Source organism: Rattus norvegicus, chromosome 8, assembly GCF_036323735.1.
Source record: "Rattus norvegicus strain BN/NHsdMcwi chromosome 8, GRCr8, whole genome shotgun sequence".
NCBI classification, from domain to species: Eukaryota; Metazoa; Chordata; class Mammalia; order Rodentia; family Muridae; genus Rattus; species Rattus norvegicus.
In genome coordinates, this window is record NC_086026.1 from 130,677,451 (window position 1) to 130,699,949 (window position 22,499).

Genomic DNA, 22,499 nt, shown 5'->3' on the forward strand with positions numbered 1-22,499 from the left:
AGGTGAGGCAGTTTGTTAGACGGCCTCTGTCTTCAGAGACCACCAGGTTTCACTCAGCCTTTTGTTAGGGTATTTGAGCCAGAGATTTTGGTGAGTTGTTTTGGTAAAAAATAAAAAAGGGTGGAACGGTTCCCCTGAGTATCCTGGTGGTTGCTCTCTTACTAGTTCTGGCTCTGGCAGGCCATTGGAACTAATGAGCGCTAATTTATCTCAGCAGCTCCACACTGTCTCCAAGTACTTTCTGACCCAGGCAGTCTGCAAGCCTTCCCAGCACAGCACCCTGGTCCCAGCCAGCTGCCCTCTCATAACTCTCTGCTGCTGCTATGTTTACATTTCCAACATCCGCCCCCTGATAGTTATGGTTAAACTCCAACAGCCAGTTACAAACAAGACTCAACAAACTGCAGCCCAACAATCAGATTTACATGTTAACTTCTCAATCCACAGTACATCCACACAATAAACTCACAACCAATTGATAAGGATATGAACCGCCCACCTAGATAAGATAAATTTGCCCACAGAAATCCATTCCAGCTACCTTGGCAATTCAAGACCATCTGGATCTGGGTCATCCTTCCCCGTCTCCAACTTGATTCTCCTTCCTTCTCTCCAGCCTTACAAAAGCTTTGTCCCCACCTTATTTTTTTACTGTCCAATCATAGCCTTGACCTAACTTATGCCAGCCCTCACCTGCATCTAGACACACTCAATAACACAGAACCAGTGACAAGAAACAAAACCAGTCTCACACCAGACACCCAGCTGGGCACTTTAGAAGCAAAAGGATAGCAGAAAACATCTAAAACTTGGGGGAAAATTAATAGAATGTGTCTCTGTATCCAACCAAAGTATCATTGTGAGTGCGTTTTTAGATAGACAATGACATGGAGTACCATTCACAAATCTTCCATAAAAGGATAATTTAAAAAAAGAAAGTCCAAGCGAAGGAAAGGGAAGTCAAGATATTTGTAAAATTAAGTGAAAGATACCCTTAAACAAATGGAAACATCTCAAAATTCTACTACTGAAGTTTCTTAGCTGCAGGGGAGGAGATATAATAAAATGTTGAAAGTAAAAGCCAATGAGAAGAAAACAAGCTGCTTATTTTACCAACAGCTTGGGAAAGAAAAACCTGGATAAACTAACGAAATAGGGAAGATGACACATAAGAGAACAAATTAAAAAATCAAGGAGGGCTGGAGCTATGGCTCAGAGGTTAAGAGCACTGGCTACTCTTCCAGAGGACCTGAGCCCACATGGCAACTCAAAACTGCCTGTAACTCCAGTTCCAGGGGACCCGACACCCTCCCCAGACACACGCATGCAAAACATCAATGCACATAAAATAAAAATTTAAAAACAAGTAATTCAAATATCCTAGCAATAGTACAGATTAAATTCACCTTAAAATGGACTCAGCTTAGACCCAAAGATAAAAGCTATACATTACTGAAAGGAAACAAACCTGAACAGAGATAACGGAAGTGCAGAGGATCGGCAGGACTGAAGTGTAGTCAGATAACCATACAATGAGTTGTTCTTCTCTCAGCAAAGGTGCAGCTCCTCATGGGAAATAAACTTACAGATCTTACGCTACACAACTTAGAAATAGCATATACAAAGCAGAAGCTGACAGCAGAACCACAGGGCAGAGTGGGAACCAACTCATGTATAAAGCTCTTCATCTACCCAAACACGGTAAGCACAGGGAACATGCAAACCCCATTGTAAATATTACTATGTTCAAACCACTGAGAAGAAAATCCAAAAATATTTCCTAAAGTAAAACCCAATTGGAATGTATATTTATTAACTTTAATGAACTAAAAAAAAAGAGTATTAAAAACCCAATAAGCTAAAAGACAAAATGTATGCCCTTAAAGTTAAAATAATTCATTCTACATAGCTTTAAAGTATAGCAGAAAACCAGAGTAAAGATGAGCAGAGCTGAGAGCAGCCTGCACAGTGAGGTCCTTGGGGTGGGCAGAGGCCACAGTGTGCATCATGTTAGAAATGAAGACACTGATGAGGCTTCCAAGATACCACACAGTAGAGGAAACTCAGAGCCTAGAATGTATCAGGGAAAAGAAAACAATCATATAGAAGACAAAGGTGTAGTTAATAGGTGAAACCAAAATCTGATTCCCTGAAGAATAAAGAATCGAATGACAACAGAGCTAAGCCTCAGGGCAAAAGCAGCCATGTTCCATAAAGAAGGGCAAAAGCAGCCATGTTCCATAAAGAAGTAACACAGTTTGCCTATGATCATTTGTCAAAGCATCACTAACTTTGACATGGTAGTGTATGAACAGAAAGAAGACTATTGGTTCTTATGTGGAAACAATATGTTTATCCACATCATATCACAAAGGGTCAGTTAAAAATCAAATCAAATAACAAAGAAAAAGAAGTAACCTATAAGGCAAATCACTGCACACTTCACCAACACATAGTGTTTGCTGCTTGGTAACACTCACTCTCCAAATGCTTTTGTTCTCTTTAACTTTTCTGAAGCTTCATTATGCAACATTTAGGATAGACATAAAAGGAGGAGGAGGAGGAGGAAGGAAAGGGAAGGAGGAAGAATCAAGAAGGGAAGGGAAGGGGAGGGGAGAGGAGGGGAGGGAGGAGAGAATACTTACTGAAAATACCTGAGCGTCAGTGTTGACGTGCCACTAGAACAAAACCACAAAACCTCCTAGGAATTGTCTCCTCCTGTTCACTTGACGGCACATGCATGCCACCGCACTGTGCTGTGGACATACATACAATGTGTATCGTATGTGCTCTTTATCAGTTTGTTTCCTGTCCTTACACACACTTGAAGAAATCTGCCATGATGACTGACATATATGCTGCATTTACCAACCTATAAAGTTAAGTAGGAATACTCAACAGTTTATTCAATAGCGATGTCATCACACTCCTTTAGTGGGTTGGGGCATCTACCAGATTCTGGGTTCCAAATACACACACACACACACACACACACACACACACACACACACACACACAGAGAGACGTGCGCACTACTTGGTCACATGATGTGTACATCTTTCTTTACCAGGGTATTGCCAAACTGTCTTCTAACTTACACAATTGTTCCTGATTTTTACAACATTTGGCTTCGTTTCACTGGACGTGTGGAAAGCAAGAAACTCTCTTACTACGGCTTTCTTCTGCCTTACTGTGTCTTACGTATTTACATCCATGCCTCTTCTGTCACCTTGTCTCATTTTCTGATTTAAGTATCTTCACTCACTGTAGGTTGACATCAGTATGCAGGTGAAGGATAGAACAAGGCCTATCATTGGACATGAAGGAAGGATGGGCTGGAGAAAAGTTTTAGAGAAGGGGGAGTGTGGGGTGAAGAGGAAGGAGCTGGGAGAACATGGTGGCAGATGTTAAGATTCTTCCCTGCACATAGAAACAGATTGTTATGACTGTTCTTAAGGGATGGGTGTGCACAGGATTTTGTGCTGTCTAGATAGGCAAATTATATCTTATCAATTGGATCAGAGGTTGTTGTGTGGTGTGTTCTTTTTTGTGGCGACTTAATTAAGTTCAAGAGAGTGTATTAGGATGCACTGGGCCCGCCACCGAATTAGGACGTGTATGCCTGGCATGATAGTAACCTACCTTGGGAACTAGATGAGTAGAGAGATTGCTGACAGGCTCAGAGAGTAGCCATTGGCAGTGTGAGATGGGGTGGAGCTGTGAGTGCAGGCAGGGTATCCAGACTGCCTGGATCAGAGGGAGCACAGGAGAGTAAGTGGATACCGTAAGTGCCAGAACCAGTCGCATGCCTTTTTTATTTACCAAAACAATTGAGCTGTGCTGTTTTTGCTTGATTATAAGAACTCCATTAGTGGGTTGTCTGGGTGTTTATTTTTTCTGCTTTGTGACCTTGTTTCTGCTCACATTCACTTTTCTTGGATTCATCTTGTGTTTGTGAGATTTTTCAATAGCTTACCAGTGCATGTATTGTCTTGGTTTTGTAGTCTTCATCTAGGGAACAGACAGAAGCTGGGTGTGTGCCTAAGTGGGAAGTTCCTGCCGTCTGGACTTACTGTATGACAGGTTTAGCATCTCCTCTAGATACCGTCTTCTTTTCCAAACCCATGGTCCATTTTCCCTGCCTGGAGCTGGTCTGCTAGACCTAGGTACAGTTAGGAGGTAGAAAAATCAGTACACCATCCCCTGGGCCAGTTTTTCCTGTGTCCAGTGCAAATCTAGAAAGAAGCACCATAAGAAGGGTCCTGTGTGCTGGGCTTTGGGAGTCACCCTTCATTCCATCCTCTGTAGCCCCCTTTCTGCCAAGTCTAGGAATGTAGGGGGCGGGATGGGGGGACTGGGGACCAACTAGGTCATGTTCTGGAGGTCATTGCTCCACTTACCTCTGACGGCTTCCAAACAGCTGTGTCAAGCTGGTTTCTTGTTGGAGAGGGAAGAAAATGATGATGTGTATAAAAACTCATCTCTGGATTATAGCCTCTCTTATGGAGAGACTGAACTGTGGCAGTGGACTGTGGGGTTCCCTGTGGAAAAGGTCTCCTGAGGTATCCTGGGACTTTTGTTGGCAATGGGGAGGAGGGCCATGGCTGCTGGGAGTATGGGAATGGACCTCACAAGGATTTCTGGGTATGTCTTTTTGTTTCCCAAAACAGTTCTAGACAAGCACTTAATCAGTTTTCCTTCCTTATAGAATCTCTAAGCAGTGAAAACTCTTGGGCCTCAGGCTTCTGGCTCTTGTTCAGTGCAGAACCCTGACATTGCTTAGGACTTCTTGACTTCTCTACGATTTTAAAGTTTCAAATTAAAATTAGATTTGTCATTGAGACTTTTTAAAATCTCTCTTGAGATTTGGAGTCTTCCTGGGTTATTACTTTTTTTTAACCTTAAAACTCCTACATTAGATGCTTCCTAATTTATAGACAAATATTTCAAAGATGAAATAGCCAGCCTCGGCATTAATTTATATGACCAGTCATGGAATAAATGGAAATGAAATCTGAGTTTTTAAACATGGCCTCACATTAATATAATGTAAGCTTGGCTTCAGATTAAGCATATAGCTTAATATTTGTATTTGTACTCTGTACTGTGTACGTACACAGTTTACAAATATGAAAAAATATTGTGTATGTGTACTTTGTAGTGTCTCTTATACTCATGGCTCTGCATTCAGTGCTGATGATCCCAAGTCATGAATGTGTACTCGTGCATATTAATATACAAATGGTCGAATTCTTCCTAAGTCCACGCTCTATCCTGCATCCAAGTACTGACCTTTACCTGCTCTCATTAAACTGAGAATATCCAGGAGCAATCTCATCCAGAGAGTGTGCATCCTTGTCCTTTGCTGAGGGCTGAGTACTTTGCTCCTGTCTCCACAACAAGGCAAGGATGTCTAATTGCTATTCCTAACAGTGCTCCCACAGCATACACAGTGGGAAGGAAGAAATAAAACTGTCTCTCCTTATACTTGACATGGTTAACTACCTGGAAAATCTCAAAAAGTCTACAGAAAACTTACTAATAAATGAGTTCTGCTCACAGGACGTACAATCAGAGAAAACGCAAAAGCATTTCTGTAGTAACAACAGTGAACAAACAAATGGAGGACAAATTCAAACAGTATTGTTTGTAATGAAGTAAGTAGGAGTGTGCATGGGCATATCTGACTGGAAGTGATGAATGAACGCGACTGTGGAAAATCCAAGACCTGAGGCAGTGCAGAGCACCCCATTCACTGACGGAGAGGAGAGGCAGTGTTGATGTCACCCTCCACAGGGATCCATCAGCACAGCCCCCAGCTGATATCCATAGCTCCCTATACACAGAGATATCTCAAATCCGTAGGGAAAGGCAGAGGACCTAGGATAACTAAACTTAAACAAAATCCATCACCAACAACCAATAACCAGGATATTGGAGGAATCACTAATAAAACCAGATTTAGAAACAGTGCGACAGTGTCTTACAAAATAAAATGTAGAGTTACCATGCAGCCCTGTGGTCACACTTCTGCTGTGGTGAATAGCTGTGCTCACATCTACCCACACGTCCACCATCATGGGGAGAGCAACACCTCCCACACCATGGGGTTTGTGTAGCAATAAAGATGCTCATTATTGAAGATCTTGAGTCCTTCCCAAGGGTGGGGAAGTGCGTACTTTAATTCCAGCACTAAGAAGAGAGAGGCAGGGGGATCAGGAATTCAAGCCAGCTTTAGTTACAAAGAGAACTAGCTCAGCAAAATTAAAAATGCCACCTCATACCAGAAGACTGTGTGGGATTCTCTTGAGGAAACACTGTAGGGAACATGTTGCGTGTGAGGGTTAGAGCTGGTGGTGGTGTGGTTCAGCAACACAGGCCAGGAGGAGCCTTAGGATGGGATTTCTGTGACTGCCTGTAATATATTGCATCAAAACTGTGCACAAGTAGCTTTAAAGCACTAAGGTCTGATGAGCTGTCAGTGTCTGCTTCTGCTTCTGTTCTGCTATAGTTAAGGTACGTACTGCTCACTGGGACCACCACACACCACATCGCAACACTGGTGGTGGTCTTGAAAATATGAGTTTGTGAGGCTGGTGGGGAGAGAGGGAGAGGGAGGGAAGGAGAGGGAGAATGTGCACACTCTAGACAACAGTGTATCTCCACCTTGCTCATGAGTGTCTCACTTCACTCTGCAAAATCTGTTGCCCAAAGGGAGGTCCTCACTGGGACAGGATTCCTGAATCTGGACTGTTTATTTGATGGTTCACGTGGCATCTGCTGTGGCTACAGTTGGTCATACTGTGGACCTGGCTCTGTCTCCTGCCTTGTTCCTTTGCCTGGAACTGAATAGTCTTGTCTAGGATTCTCCTACATATGTGCCATCAGGTCTGTGAGACCTTTATGTCTCCATAGGTGGGGCCCTCTGCATGGCCAGTCTTTCTCCAGTTCTTTGGGCTCTGTTACCTCCTGCCATAATAGTGCCTGACACAAAAGCCCTCAGACCACTGACATAACTGCCTCAGTGCATTCTAGTTTGGAGAGTCACTGAATGCCTTGGTCTGTGCTATGGCTACTGTCTCCCATGGGGACATTTGGCCTTAGATCCTGGCTGCCTTCGGTTGTGGGAGAAAGAGTATCTGAGGTGCTCTCTACTCTGGAAACCTATCCTCAGGGGAGTTTCTACACTGTTGGCTGCCATGGGAAAGTGGGGAGGGAGGGCTGGCTAGCAAGCGAGCCTGGGCCAGTGAGTGAGCCTGGGAGCTTTGCTCACATGTTTAGCCACATTTTGGTTTTAGCTGTATTTAACTTTCAGAAGCTTGTTTACATATGCATACTAAGCCAGCCTTTAAAGCTAGGGTCTTTCTTCCCTTTTAAAAAATGTAAAGATGAAAGAAAAAGGAAGGGAGGGAGGGAGGGAGGGAGGAAGGAAGGAGGAAGGAAGGAAGGAAGGAAGGAAGGAAGGAAGGAAGGAAGGAAATAAGTAAGTAAGTAAGTAAGTAAGTGCTGGTATTTGTTGGATAGTTGGTTAGACTTTGTGTTAAAAAAAATGTAGCTTAGTTGGTAGAGCACTTGCCTGATGTATAGAAGGCCCTGGGTGTCGTCCCCCCCCCCCCCCCCACTGCTGCATAAAATGATGTGGCCCGGGTAAGACACTGCTATCCCAGTATTCAAGAGATGGAAGAGGAGTCAGAAGTTTAAGATCCTGACCTCTCTATCCCACCTTTTCCTTCCACATCATTGTGGACCTAGGAGAGGCTGGAACTTCAGAACAGGTAGGCAGCAGCCATTTAAACTCAGAAATGCATGTAGACGCAGAATGGTTTTACCATCAGGTCACATGCAAAACACTGACACCCCCTGCCCCTTCACTGAGATAGTTTTGGTATGTGGTCAGGCTGGCCTCCAACTCAAACTCTCCTGTCTCAGCCTTCTGAGTGCTGATGCTATAAAAGGGAGCCTGTTTTTTCTGTTGCCCTTTTTTTATTTGCAAAGTTATATTTATATATAAAATATAAGTGCCTTTTGAAGAAGAAAAACTGACTTGTAAAACAAAGAGTTTAGAGTTTACAACAAATCTGTTTTTTTGTTCATTTGTTTTATTTTGAAACAAGGTGTCTTATAGCCCAGGCTGGCTCAAACTTGCTTATGTGGCTGAGGATGGCCTTAAGCAGTGTGTGACTTAATTCTTTCGGTGGCTGTGGTTCCTGACAGTCAGCTTCTCATTTACCACACTGACATGGGTGGAGCAAGGTTAGTGCAGAGCTGAGTTAACCATGCAGACTGATCTGTAGAAGCCAGGCTTCTTCATAGCCGTCATCCTAAACACCAACCTTCACCAGCCTTTGCTGTCTCCCCCTCTTCCTTTAGTAAACACACTTAGATAAACATCTGGCTTTTTAAAACACTGACTTACCAGGTTTTGTCCATGAGCTTTTTGTTGTTGGTTTTACATAAAGCCAAGGATTAGGAAGATAACTCAGTTGGTAAAATGGTTGGAGGACCTGAGTTTCATCCCCAGAACCCATACTTTTAAGATGTCAGGTGTGATAGTGTATGTGCTGAGTAGGTGGAGACAGACAGACTTGTGAGGCCAGGCTTGTCTACTTGCTAAGTTTCAGGTCAGTGAGAGCCCTGTCTCAAAAAGAATAGAGCTGTGGATGGTGCCTAAGGAACAACAGCTGAGCTGTCCTCTGGCCTCCACACACACTTATAGAGCTGCTGGCACATAAACACACAAATGTGTTCTGTGTTCCACACACACTATACATCTGCAGGCACACAAATGCGTTCTGTTTTATAAAATTAATGCCCAAACTAATATCCTTACATTTTAACTTAGGAACGCAAAAACTGTAGCCTGTCAGCCATTGTGGCTTTGTGTCTGGGGATTTGAAGGATAGAGACCCTCTCCAAGGTAGATCTAAGGCCTGGAGCCCAGTGGGTATGACGCCTCTTTGCTGAAAACAAAGGAGGGGTAGTAGAGAGGTTGAATAGAGAGGGTGATGATGGTGTTTAGGTGTTTTGCCTGTATGTATTTTTGTACCACATATCTGCAGTGCCTGTGGAGGCCAGAAGAGGACATCAGATATCCTGGGATTAGAATTACACATGGTTGTGAACCACTGTGTGGTTGCTGGGAATTGAATTCAGGTGGCCTGGAAGAACAATCAGTGCTCTTAAACACTGAGCTATCTCTCAATGCCCCCCCCCCCCACTTTACTTACTGTAGATTGTTTATCTTATTGTAAATTATCTAGCTGTGATTTGGGTAGGAAATGATAGAAAATTTGAGCTAAGTTTTCTAGACAAGGCTGTTCCTAAAGAGTCCATTAACCAATGACTACATTGCCAACCACATTACCATAATGGGAGTGTTCAGCACATTTGATGTGTGCTTGTAAACCCATTTGATACTGTTAGCTAAGTTTGTGTATCAGCTCTGCACTGGATCTTGACATATTTGCTAAGGTTCATAGGACACCCTCTGTGGACTGAGAGCTTAGTAGGCAGAGAAGCCCCAGATGGTGTGGCCCATCACTGTGTGCCAGGGTGGGTCCTTGTTTCTCTGTTTAGCAGTGCCTTAACTTTCTAGAGGGCTGAAGTTGGTGGAACAGATTCTTATAAGACAGTGAGCCCGGCAGATCAGATGATGTGACTAAATCTTACTAAGCACAAGTCATTTCCAAGCTTGTATTCCAACATCCAAAGCCTTTTTGGTTTAGGGGTTTTAGTAATTTATTCTTTTCAGATACTACACAAAAGAGCTTTACTAACAGAGAATACCATTTGCTTACTGGGCTTGGCTGTCACAAGGAATCATTAAGTTCACACCCTGGGTTCCTGAGGGCTTGCTCTCTTCTTCTGAGAACTGGTCTCAGCCTTCAGTCAGCCCATGCAGATGTGTTTGCAGATGGCACAGTAGGACCAGCCAAACCCGATTCCCTGAGGGGTAGAAACCCACCTTTCTCAGGTTTAACGTGCTCAGTTGGTACCTTTTTGTCTGCCCAAGGTGCAACTCTTATCAGGTTATAAGAAAACAACTTGATACAAATTGCTGGGATTGACCATCTAGCCTCAATATCAAAGTGATAGCATCAATTAGGGGAGTTCGAGTTCATTGGTGGAGAATTTGAGTGGCCTCTGTCTAACCTTTGACTCTCTGGCATTGTTAAGGGAAGAGAGGAGGCTGTCGTGTGAATATGGGGTTCCTTATATGGGATGGGGTACTGAGACTCCTAAACTGTCAGTCACACTTCATAGAGATCTGCTTATACATTAACCCCTCCCCTCCCCCAAGTCTCTCCCTTACTTTCCCTTTTCTTCCCTAATTTAAAGCAGAGTCTGGCGTTGCACTTCCTGTCCTCCTGCTGTAGCCTCCAGAGTGTCACCACACCTTGCTAATAACGCTTCAGTTGGCCCTGACTTGGCAGTGCACCAGGAAGCAGAGAAAAACAAGAAACAAAACAAACAAAATTGTAGTCCTTTGTACCTAACATGGACAAACCACATGTATTTTGTTTATGGCTGTCATTCAGAGTTTCTTACAGATTGGCAGTGATTTTATATAAAATACTAGCAAGCTCAGCATTTCCATGTCCAGCTTTCAGCTAGTGGGTAGTGTGGAGACTTCCAGAGATGGGCTTCCTCTTAGCAAGTGATGGGGAAGACTCTGGAGGGCCCTCTGAGGCCAGGGGAGTCCTTTTTTAAATCCTGTTGTTGGGTGATACACTGTGGAAAAGGGCCATGCTTCTGCTTCTCCCAGCTCCTTCACTGCTGACTCCAGACTTGAGTGTGAGGACCGCTTGGTTTGCAGCTTGGTGAATACTAGAGTGTACGTACATGTGTTGACTTTGCATCTGAATCTGCCTGTGTCCCTTGAGAGAAGGCCGGGGCCCCACACAGCTTCCTCTGCATCTTAGTCTGGTTCTTCAGCTGGCTATTCAAGTCGTGTGGACAAAGTAACAGGACTGCTGTATTCAGAAGACAGCAGGAGAACTATTGTAGATGCTGACTGGAAGGATGGCTAATCTGGGGAGAAGGAGTGGCAGCTCCCCTGGGATGCAGTATGTCAGACATATTCTTGTTCAACTAAGGGCTTGTATACGAAGAGTTGAGGAGGGAAAGGGCCTTTCTCAAGGCAAGTGAGCATTTATGTTAACATAATAGCCTGTAAACACTGGGAATGTAACTTTTTCTGGCTTCAGTCTCTAGCACACATGCTCCCACCTCCAAAACCTCTAAGTGAAAACAGTGCCTTCAGTTGCATTGTTCATAATTGCCCGAGGCTGGGTGAAGTTGTAGAATAGCCGTGCAGTTGAGTGCTCCTGACCAGGAGTCTCCTGCTCTGAGGAAACCACATGCCCATACTTTATGGCAAAGCTTAGAGGACACAAAATGGACCCATGGGGTTATGCGGGGAGCTGGGTTTCACCACAGGGCAGCACATAAAGGCTGTACAAGACGGTAAGTGAAGATGCTTTGCACCTGACTGTGCTGTGCTTATGTGACTGTGTTTGTCAGGATCTGACTGTGCTGTGCTTATGTGACTGTGTTTGTCAGGATTTGATGGATGTACCCTAAGAACTGGGGTGGGTGTAAATTACACCTTAAAGAACTTGGAAGTGATCAGCATTCTAGGATCTTTAACAGACTAGTATTCAGGATTGTTTATGATGTCATAGCTAGACGTGGGCGGGGGGCTAACAGACTGCCGTCTTTCTTACTGGCATTAAGTATTCTTTGCTTTCATAATCAGAAAGCAGTAAATAATCTCTTTACAACCAAGAAGTAGGTAGCCAGTTTTTAGAGAACTTTCTGGCTAAAGTTATAATATGAAGGCAGTCCGAAGGAGTCAACCAGGTTATATATTTGCTGAAATTTCTAGAAGACATACTGATGTCTTTTGAATATAGGAAAACAAGTTGTATACATTTGTATGTCCCTGTCTAGTTGAGGTGTCAGGTGTAGACAGCTGACCTGAGAATAGCTACAGCGATGTGAGAATTGTAGAACTCGTTGCTATCTTAAAGTTAATTTTCTTTCTCTTCTAACAAGGAAGTCAAACCTTCTGGCAAATTTGACATTTTATGTTTTCTAGGGCAATGATGTATCCTTTTAAACACATGCCTCAGTTTCCCTAAGTTTTGTTTTGTTAAACCCTTTGTGATTTCTGAAGGAAGTCTATTTGTCTCAGCTGACTGTTTCCATGTAAAGGGATTTCTGCCCCTGATATTATTCTGGCTTTGCACCTATCTTCAATACACTTTGAGCTTTATGCAGAATCAATGGATGCCTTACCTCACCGGCTCTTAAACCAAAGTATCAAGTTTCTACAGACTTCAAATTCATCAAGTGCCAATTATTCATACTCTTGATTGTGCTATACTGACCAGACAGATGGACTCACACCACATTTGTCCTTAGTTGAAACATTTCTACTTTGTGTTTAGAGTCAGACTGGTGGTTGTATAGGACTGAGTGGGGTTTGAAGTGTCCAGTTACTACCTGGGACCAGCTGTGAAGTCACTGTGCCCTGACAGAGTTCTCTAATGGGTGCCCCTTGAAAGAGCATCCACACTTGACAGGCAATGAAGAAGGCCTTACTGTGCGATGCTGTGCCCACAGCCTTGTCTCTTGATGTGAGTTGCTGTGTTCATGCCCTTGTCTCCATGGTTTTTACTTTGATGATGTGGACATCTCAGACTTTATGTCATACAGTAAAAATGAATGACAGCTAGGGATTTTCCCCTAGAGCTTATAAAAGGGAGGTAAATCAAAAAGATCTAATTTTGTAAAGGTGTGCATTTGTAACTAATTCTTCACCATTGTCTTTAGCAGTTCCTTAAGGTTGCTCTGATTAGGTAGAAAACGTGAGGTAATCAGTGCATTCAGATGGACTTTGTCAGGGAATATAACTGGGTGGCTACTTGTGTTTGCTCTGACTTTGGGGTCCCCTTCACTAAGAACACGCAAATCAATATGTCCTGTGCTGGGAAATGGAAGTAGTTGAAACAGCCACCAATACTGTCTTGATTCCTTAGATTCTCTCCACATGTTAGTATTGAAATCAGATACACACAGAGATGCACAGACACATGCACACACAAATACATAGCTACAGTGTGAACTTGTGCACACACACACACACACACACACACACACACATATATCATAGCCACACACGTGGACATAGACACATACATACAGAGATGGTCAGTAATTCTCGTTTCAGAAAAAAATGGGTTATGACAGCTATAAATTTTTGTGGAACATACCTGGGTTTACTGAATGTTCTTAATCTTTGAAGCAATTACTTGTGATAAAAATAGAAATAATCCACCAGGCAGTAGTGGTACATGCCTTTAATCCCAGCAGCTGGGGGGCAAAGGCTGGTAGATCTCTTATGTTCGAGGTTAGCCTGCTCTTAACAGAGCAAGTTTCAGGACAGCCGGGGCTACACAGAGAAACCCTGTCTTGAAAAAACCAAAAAAAAAAGACAAAAGAAAAAGAAGGAAGGAGGGGAAAGATTGAATTTTTATTACTCTTGTTATGGAGAAATTGATCTGAGTCCCTTGAGGGAACCCCACAGATTGCCCCGTTATGGTGAAGGCCCCCTTTCTCCAAGAATACAAGACTGTGTTGAGGCCTCCTCCTCTCTTCCTTCACTCCCATTCCTGTAAAGAATATCTCATACACGAGAGAGAGAGAGAGAGAGAGAGAGAGAGAGAGAGAGAGAGAGAGAGAGAGAGAGAACATGCGCTACTCTGTACCCAGAAGCAGTTGGCATCATCAAGAAGTCACCAGAGAAGTGATGGTTAGAAGAGATTAGGCTCAGGGAAGCTAGATAATTTGGCTGCAGTGGTTCTCACCTTGACAAGCATGTTCTTGTCATGAAGCCATGCTAAAAGAAGTGGCCTGCGATTTATTTATTGTTTTATTTTATTTTTTGCCTGACTATCTTACTTTCTTCATTTATGAAAGCTGTTTCCTGACTGGCACTAGGTTTGTAAAGTGGGATGTAAAGGAATTGCTGAGTTAGTATCTCTTGCCTGCCTGGAGAGATGCGTGCAGGCAAGCTCACAATGTGGCTGTGTGTGTGTGTGTGCACAAGCTCACAGTGTGGCTGTGTGTGTGCACAAGCTCACAGTGTGAGCTGTGTGTGTGTGTGTGTGTGTGTGTGTGTGTGTGTGTGTTTACTACTTCACAGTGTGACTGATAACTTTTTGGTTTCTTGAACTTTTCCCTGTTTTAACTTGAGCAAACAAGTTTGCACAAGTGGTAAACAGCTGACTAAAGCAAACCGCAGCTGGTGATCACTGGCCATCCTCTGCTGCACACTTCTTAGAGGCCTTTTCCTCTTAGCTTTATTTTTTTAGAAGCTAGGAATAAGCACTGCCTGCTCTTGCAGTTTGGAGCTGCTGTCTCCACAGTATTATAGAACTGTGTTCTGCATGGTCTCAGGGTCACCGCAGTAGCAGGCTCAGTTGGGTCCAGAGAATGTGTTCTGCAATGACTGCCTACAGCTGAGATCTCTGGGTCCTAGGTCTCCAGGCTGGAGGGCAGTGTGAAGGAGCTTAAAGAAGATGAGTAGAGGGAGCTGTAGAGGGAGCTCTTGGAGAATTTAAGCACATGGTAGAATTGTGTCCTTGACTCGAGAGTCACAGGGTGATAGAGAAATGGTCAGTGATTTTTTTCTAAGCTTAGGTGCAGGATATAAGTGTCAATGAGGAGGCTGACCACAGATGGGGACAGTTTGGGATAAAGTCTATAGCTTAGTTCAAGGGGCATTGATTTTTAGTTGCACGGAGCATTTCCATTCACTTGGGTCTTGCTGGAAAGGAACTGTGGAGACCACTGCAGTGATCTACTCCTCTTGGCTCTGCTAAGGAAAGACTGCTTCCCCCTGATACCGTGCATCAACATAGAGACTAGTGAGACTGAGAGTGCTGGAGATAGCTTGCTGTGTGTGGGAGGTTTGTCTAGGTTCCTCCAGCCTCTTCTGCTTTGCTCTGGCTTTGCCATTTTTTTGTGCTGCTGAGGATCAAACCCAGGGCTTTGGTCCTACCTGGCAAGCACCCTACCCTGCACACAGCCCTGGCCCAGCCTCACTTTAGTTGAAATAACCTGATCGTTCATTTCTGTGCTAGCTTTGCTATCCTCGGGTCTGACCACAGACCTTGTTGGGAGCAGGAGAGAACCTTTGGTGACCAGTGCTTTGGGTGATTTTTCATTCACACCGGTAGCTCTTGCTGGTAAATAGGAATTTAGTGTGGTAAACCACAGGCAGCTAAGTGTCAGACTTATCACAAAGGAAACAAGGGACCAGCGTTTGTTGTAGACTCCCAGGATCCAGGGACTTGAGAGTAGTCCCGGGTGTCTCTGCACAGGTCACGTGTCAGTTGCTAGCAGAGCTGTTTGAGTGCAGATGTGTGATTTTAGCAGGAATAGGAGTTGCTGTAGGCATTCATCCCAGTGACTTTAGAGCTTTCTGCTTTTGTTTCTCTCTCCTGACTAGTTCTGCTTCTGTTTACTTACTCCTGACTAGTTCTGCTTCTGTTTACTTACTCCTGACTAGTTCTGCTTCTGTTTACTTACTCCTGACTAGTTCTGCTTCTGTTTACTTAACTCCTGACTAGTTCTGTTAAAAGAAAGCTTGAGGAAAAATAATAGAGATCTCTATGTGAAACCTCTCATCTTCCCATTTTATTACTTTCTCATTTTTATTTTAGATAATTCACATTAGAAGTTATTTTTTAAATTGGCAGGTTCTTTTGTCTGTCTTGTTTGATCTTTTGATAGCCTTCCTAAAAGCCCTTTCTAATATAAACTCTACTATATCAACCTGAGAGTTTGTGCATTCGAATGTACTGTGACTGATAATCCTACCTGGGCTAGGAGGGGAGACTCTGGACTCATTTGGGAATTATGTTTCCAGTTCTCCTGAGAACTACCAGTAACTCTTATCCTGTATAATACCAGACTTCAGATTTGTTCTCTTCCTGTGTTAGCATAAATTGAAAGTATTTTTTTTATATATTTACCAAGTTAGCATTTATTTTTTCATTTTTGTCAACCAAGAGCCTTTATAGTTGGGTCTGAATCAAAATGTCACTTGAAGGAGCAGCATCACCACACTCGGGCTCCGGGTGCTTTCTGTTTGTAACATGACTGCACACGCTCCCGCTATGGTGTCTTTAAAATGAAGGTAATGTGCTGGTCTCTCTGTGTCCCAGTTTCTCTAGCCTGGACTGGGATGGTAGGTCCTGGCAGTACTAGTACCTCAGGCTCAGGAGCTTACAGTTGCATTAAATGTTTAATGGAAAAATAAAATACCAAAATGTATTTTTATGAAGATAATGTTGCCTCCCTCTCCAACTTGTGAGAGGTAATTCTCCTGCTGTCACCAGCCATCTGTTCCTGGGGACCTTCATTAGGACCTGAGAGAACTTAGGTAATGAACATTTCATTGGATCATAGCAGGGAAGGTGGGAGTGTACAGCAGAGCTGTACATGGTAGAGGTCAGGAACAGAGAGTAAGCAGGGCCAGGTGTACCCCTCAAAGACCAGTCCCTACTCACTCCCTTTTCCCAGGTTTAACCAAAGATACCACAGCCTTCCGAATGGTCCCTCGAGCTAAGGGTCAAGTGTCCAGAACGTTGGACAGTGGGGAATAGTCCAGACTTAAGCTCCTGGTCTCAAAGGCTCATGACCATCTGTAATGTAATGTGTTTAGTTGCCATAGTCATCAGTCCTACACTGTTCTGAGGGTCAGAGTTTAAAGTCTGTTGAGATTAATGTCTCTTAGCTGTAAACCTTGTGTGAAATATTTTCATTATGCAGAGGTACAGAGTGAACACGCCCCTTCTAAAGGGGGAATAGGAAAACAGGAAAGACTGAACCAAAGATTGAAATCCAGCAAGCAAGTCAAATCTGATGGCTCCATGTCCAGTGCCAGAGCATGCGCTGGCACCATCTGAGATCCTTCCCGGGGCCCTGCCATTTGCAGCACTCATGGGCTCTGTGCTAGTTTTGTGACAGCTTGGCATAGCTAAATTCATCCGAGAAAAGAGAACTTCAATGAAGAAAATACCTCCATACAATAGGGCTGTAGGAAAGCTTTTAGGGCATGTTCTTGGTTACTGACTGATGGGGAGGCCCAGTCCATTGTGGGTGAGGCCGTCCCTGGGCGGATGGTCCTGGCTTCGGTAAGAAAGCAGACTGAAGCAAACCATGGGGAGCAAGCCAGTAAGCAGCACCCCTCCACGGCCTCTGCGTCAGCTCCCGCCCGCAGCTTCCTCCCTGCCTGAGTATCACAGAGATAGTACTGAGTTCTGCATGTCTGGGTGACCCTGCACACGTGCTGCAGCCTCTGGGTGCCCACATGGCTGAGCCCAGGAAGTGCACCACTGCTTGTGCAGGGCACCCTGATGCTGTCTCTTTAAAGGAATGTTTTAAGGTGCTTTTGCATCTCACACCCTGGTCCCTGCCTGGGTGCAGTGCTAACTGCAGCTCCCCTGTACTAGCCGTGGCTCACTGATGTCTCTTCCCTGAGCCGTCACTGTGATCCTGCACCATTTCCTGTCATATCCTGCACTTTTGCTTCTGATGTTCCCTGTAAAGCTGACTGACAGCAACAGTAGTGACTGTGCCTGTTGGGCACAGCCATTGCTGTTTGTGTTTCTGTTGGCTTAGTCCTCTGAATTCTGACCAGAAAGGCCTACCCAGCAGAGACTGGAGCACTCTTGGGCTTACCTGTCTGGGGCCTCCAAACTCCTCTCTCTCCTCCCGTAAACCAGTTTCTGACATTGAAGCCTCATATCCAGGTGTATCACACCATCACCACACTAGTGGTACCAGTTGTCTGCATATATTCTGTATTGTGACCAAAATTCCCAGCAGAAATGAATGAAAGGTCTATGAATTTTCAGTCCATTACCCTGGGAAGTGGCATCACTTGCTAGGGGCCAAGCGTTCAAACCATGAAAGGACCGAGGTTCTGGAGTCCTCAGCAGTTCACCTGACTACCGTGAAGACTTCCTTACCACCCTCCCCGTCATCCCCTCCCTCCCTCCCTCCCCCCCTCCCTTCCATTTATTTACTTACTTACTTACTTACTTACTTACTTACTTACTTATTTTCTTCCTCTTGCTGCCTTTATGCCTCTGGAACCTTAGCTCTGGCTTCCCTCACTGAAGTGAAGTAAGGTCCGAGCCTTGGCTCTGCTGGGACAGTGCCTGCTGTTGCTGAGTGGGGGTAGCTCCGTGCCTTTGAGCATCCACTTAGCAAGGTGTCAGTGCTTAGCCTTTCACTCCCCACAGCAGCTTCCTAGGGATATAGATTACTGTCACACTCTTTTTCATCCATTTGTGTGTGTGTGTGCGTGTGTGTGTGTGTGCGTGTGTGTGTGCGTGTGTGTGCGTGCGTGTGTGTGTGTGCGTGCGTGTGTGCGCGTGTGTGCGTGTGCGTGTGTGTGTGCGTGTGTGTGTGTGCGTGTGCGTGTGTGCGTGTGCGTGTGTGCGTGTGTGCGTGTGTGTGTGCGTGCGTGTGTGCGTGTGTGCGTGCGTGTGTGTGTGTGTGTGTGCGTGTGTGTGTGTGTGTGTGTGTGTGTGTGTGCGCGCGCATGCATAGATGTGGAGACCCAAGGTTGAGCCCAGAATTTGCCCGTGGTAGCTCTTCCACCTTACTCAGTGGAGCAGGGTCTCAGTCAAACCAGAATGCCCTGGTCTGTCTGATCCCACGAGGCAGTTTGTGACAGAGATGATGTTTCCATCCTCAAAGACAGATGCATGTGGCTGTCATGGCCACTTGACGTTTATGTGGGTTCAGGTCTGGGGATATAGACTCCAGTCTTCATGCTTGCAGAGCAAGCATTTCATCACCGAAGCATCTTTCCAGCCCAAGTCCAACATTTTAAAGTCATTTGTGAACATCCCACATTTGTTCAGTGGGCTATTAGTTATTATCACTTGTTTTGTTGTGAGACAGGTTCTCTCAGGCTGACCCCAACTTGTGATCTACTGTGTGTAGCCATGTGCCTGGCTGGTAGCCTGTTTTTATCATTTTCTTTTGGCCCCTGTATTGAAAAAATAAAATCATTCAAGGACAAAAGGGAGAGGAGAAACAAAGCTGGAATAGAAATACAGTCCTCAGTGTCAACAGAAGATTGGTTCCAGGACACTTCATATTAACCTCCAGAGCACTCAAGTCCTTGTTTATCTGTGATAATGGGATATAGGTATGTGACTGTCTTAGCGTTAACTTCAAGTTGACACAGCCTAGAGTCACCTGGGTTTTAGTTGAGTAGTTGTCTTTATTGGGTTTGCCTCTGTGTCAGATCTTTGAGGGATTGTCTTGATTATTAATTGATGTAGGAGGGCCCGGCCCACTGTGGGTAGCACATTACCTAGGCAGGTGACCCTAGTCTCTTTAAGAAAGCTAACTAGTCCTGAGCCAGAGAGTGAGCCAGCCAGCAGTGCTCTTCTGTGGCTTTCTGCCATCAGCTTTCGATTTGAGTTCTGGCCTCGTTTGCTCCCTCAGTGATGGACTGTGACCTCAAAGGGTCAGCCAGATAAACCTGCCCTCATAAGTTGCTCTTGGGCAGTGTTTCATCACAGCAGCTGAAGAAACCAGAGCAGTGCCTACACAGACATCCCCATATGTACACTGTAAGGGCTCTACAGATTGCCTATGTGCATAGCGCTGTGTGCATGGCGGAGCTGCACCGTGGGTGAGAAGGACAGCAAGTCTGTGCATGCTTAGTGCTGATCCCTCATCCTGGCGGGGAGGGCTGCCTACTTCTGAAGCTGTCTGTTGTGTTACTGTATGGCTCTTAACTGAAACGCTTCAGCATTTTTCACATTACTTAGTATAGGGCTCTATTTCTAAGTTCCTTCACTTGTAAGTGGTTCCACATGGAGAAATTACTTAAGCACTAGCCAGACTGTGGGGTCTGCTTGTTGTGTTGATCTTCTTAGCTGTCCCTCTAACACGAAGCAGACAGAATGCTACTGTAAACGCTATATAAAAAAATAGGTCATGTGCTTGAGGAAACGACCCTTGCTTTAGTTACTTTCCTACTGCTGTCCTAAGACATGGTAACCAAGGCAACTACAGAAGAAGGAAATGGAGTCCATGACTATCCGGGCTCACAGCTGTTTGTAACTTCAGTTCCAGGGGATCTGACACCCTCTTCTGACCTCCATGGCACTGCATGAATGTGGCATACATACATGTGGCATACATAACACACACACACACACACACACACACACACACGCACACACACGCACACACACACACACACACTTGTAAAACACTCATATACAAATATAAATCTTTTAAAACTCACACAAGGGGAGTTGAAGTTAAATATCAGTAACATACATTTCCTTTAAAAATCTTAAAGTTTTAGATACTTCTCAATGGCTATTTAAAGAATAAGTGTGGTTGGCAGTCATTACTGAAGCTACTTAAGTTAGAGACCTCTAAGATCCACTGTCAAGGCAGCCTGCAGGTCAGACCATTCATGCACTTCAAGAGCAGGCTAGGTATGTTCTAGGGATTAGACCAAGTGGTCTGTATACGTGCCTTAATTTCAGTGGCTTGTTCTGCTGCTGTTTGACTGCTCTTTGTAAGCACACACACACCTGAGAAGCCACACTGTGGGGAATGGGTTAGTTCTCACTTGTTGCCCTTCTTTTCCATTTAAATCAAGGAAATGATTAAAAATTTTAATTTTCCTAGCTTGGAACCTCCATTATTTTGGGTGTTTTAGGCTTACATGAAAACAGCAGTTGCCTGTTAGCAGGTGTGACGTGATGTCATGGCAGGCCTCATAGCACCTAGGTTTTCGTCTGAGCCTGTGTGTGCTTGTGTGTGTAGCTCACATATTTTTTCATTTCTGGAATGAAAATTTGTTATGCTTTTTTTAAATCCTTTTTTTTTTCTGAAAAAAAAAGTTCAAAGAAAGCATTGCTTTTGTTTTTCCACTGAAAGGAGGTTGGTTAGTGTTGATTCCTCCATTGTTAGTTTTGCAGCTTCACACTGGGCAGGATCCTGTCAGGACAGAAGTTTGTCCAAAACTGGGCAGTACTGGATTACTTTAATGCCAAGAAACTCCTTCTCCTCTTAAAAAAAAAATTTTTTTTAAAAACCTTTTAAAATTGTGTGTGTGTGTTGGGGGTTGAGTAGTACACATGAGTGCAGTGTGCATGGAGGCCAGAAGAGGGCGTCAGATCCTTTGGAGCTACAGTTACAGGAGGATATGAGCCATTGTGTGGGTGCTGGGAACCAAACTCAGGGTCTCTGTCCCTCCACCCCCATGTCTTCCCTGTCCTAATGAGCAACTCTCACTGTTTATTCGCATGATAACTGTGTTTAGTATGTCTCTGAGCTGGAGCCTTCCCTTTATACCTGTCAGGAGTTATGTGGCCCAGTCACCACCCCAGACAAGGTCAAGAACAGCTGAGGTAATGCCGACCTCAGGCAAATCCTCTCCAGTTTCACAGTTTTAACATCTTTGATGCTGGGTGCACCACAGTCAGGGAAGAGTGTACCTTGTCCCGTGGCTTAGAAGCATGGCAACACTTATTTCCTAGTTCTGTTATCAGACAGGGCTTAAACCAGCTCTGTTGAAATTTTGTAGTCTGCTCTGAATATTTTTACATTAAGAATAAAATACTTGTTTTCTTACCTTTCCCCTTCCTGATGTTCCTGGTTTTCTAGATACTCCGGTATTTAAATGTCACCTTTGGTTTGTAGACATATGGAGCCTGGGTGTGATCCTTTTCATGCTGGTGTGTGGGCAGCCGCCCTTCCAAGAAGCCAACGACAGTGAGACGCTGACCATGATCATGGACTGCAAGTACACTGTGCCGCCCCGTGTGTCTGCAGGGTGCAGGGAGTAAGTAAAGCATGTGTTCATGAAGGGACTCCATTACCAGAAACTGACTCACCAACATGTCAGGAACACCTGACACACCTTCATGGGCAAGGATTTGACTCATTTATTTATGAGATTAAGTTTCTGTTGTTGTTTGGGGCACCTATTAGTATTTTGTAAGAAATCCAACAGGAGAATGCAAAACATTCTTGCTTATTTCTTACCCATGTTTTCAAGAAATCCTTTTTGCCATTCAGCCTCCAGAGTGGTGGGTAAGACCTTCCCTGGCCACTGCATTTTTCTTCAGTAGCAGAAAGCAAGAGTGGAACTGTTGAAGCTTCCAGAAGAGCTGGGCTTTCCTGTTTGGCAAGAACATGTCCTTCCATGGTATTTCCTGACTCTGTCACGGTAGCACATCTTAATGACAGCATGTCTTATGTTCACACGTCCTTCCTCAGCAGAGTAAAGCTGTGCTTTGCTATGTGCCACTGTGGGAAGTCAGCACTGACCGGCACATTGAGGTTTTCTCCATCATCTGTGTGTGAGAGAGAATCCTGTGAAAGGGCTGTTTGAAGTTTGTGATATTTTTAAATGAACCAGCTGAGATTGTAGTTAC

At 44.4% G+C, this 22,499-nt stretch overlaps 1 protein-coding gene across 3 annotated transcripts in view; it reads left to right on the forward strand.

The window, feature by feature from the left end:
- Positions 1 to 22,499, forward strand: part of Snrk (SNF related kinase) — a 54,258-nt gene that overhangs the window by 20,247 nt on the left and 11,512 nt on the right. For all 3 annotated transcript variants that reach the window (XM_006244062.4, XM_039080738.2, NM_138833.1), the window contains 1 exon segment: positions 21,763 to 21,904. In XM_006244062.4, the coding sequence (XP_006244124.1) occupies positions 21,763 to 21,904 (142 nt within the window).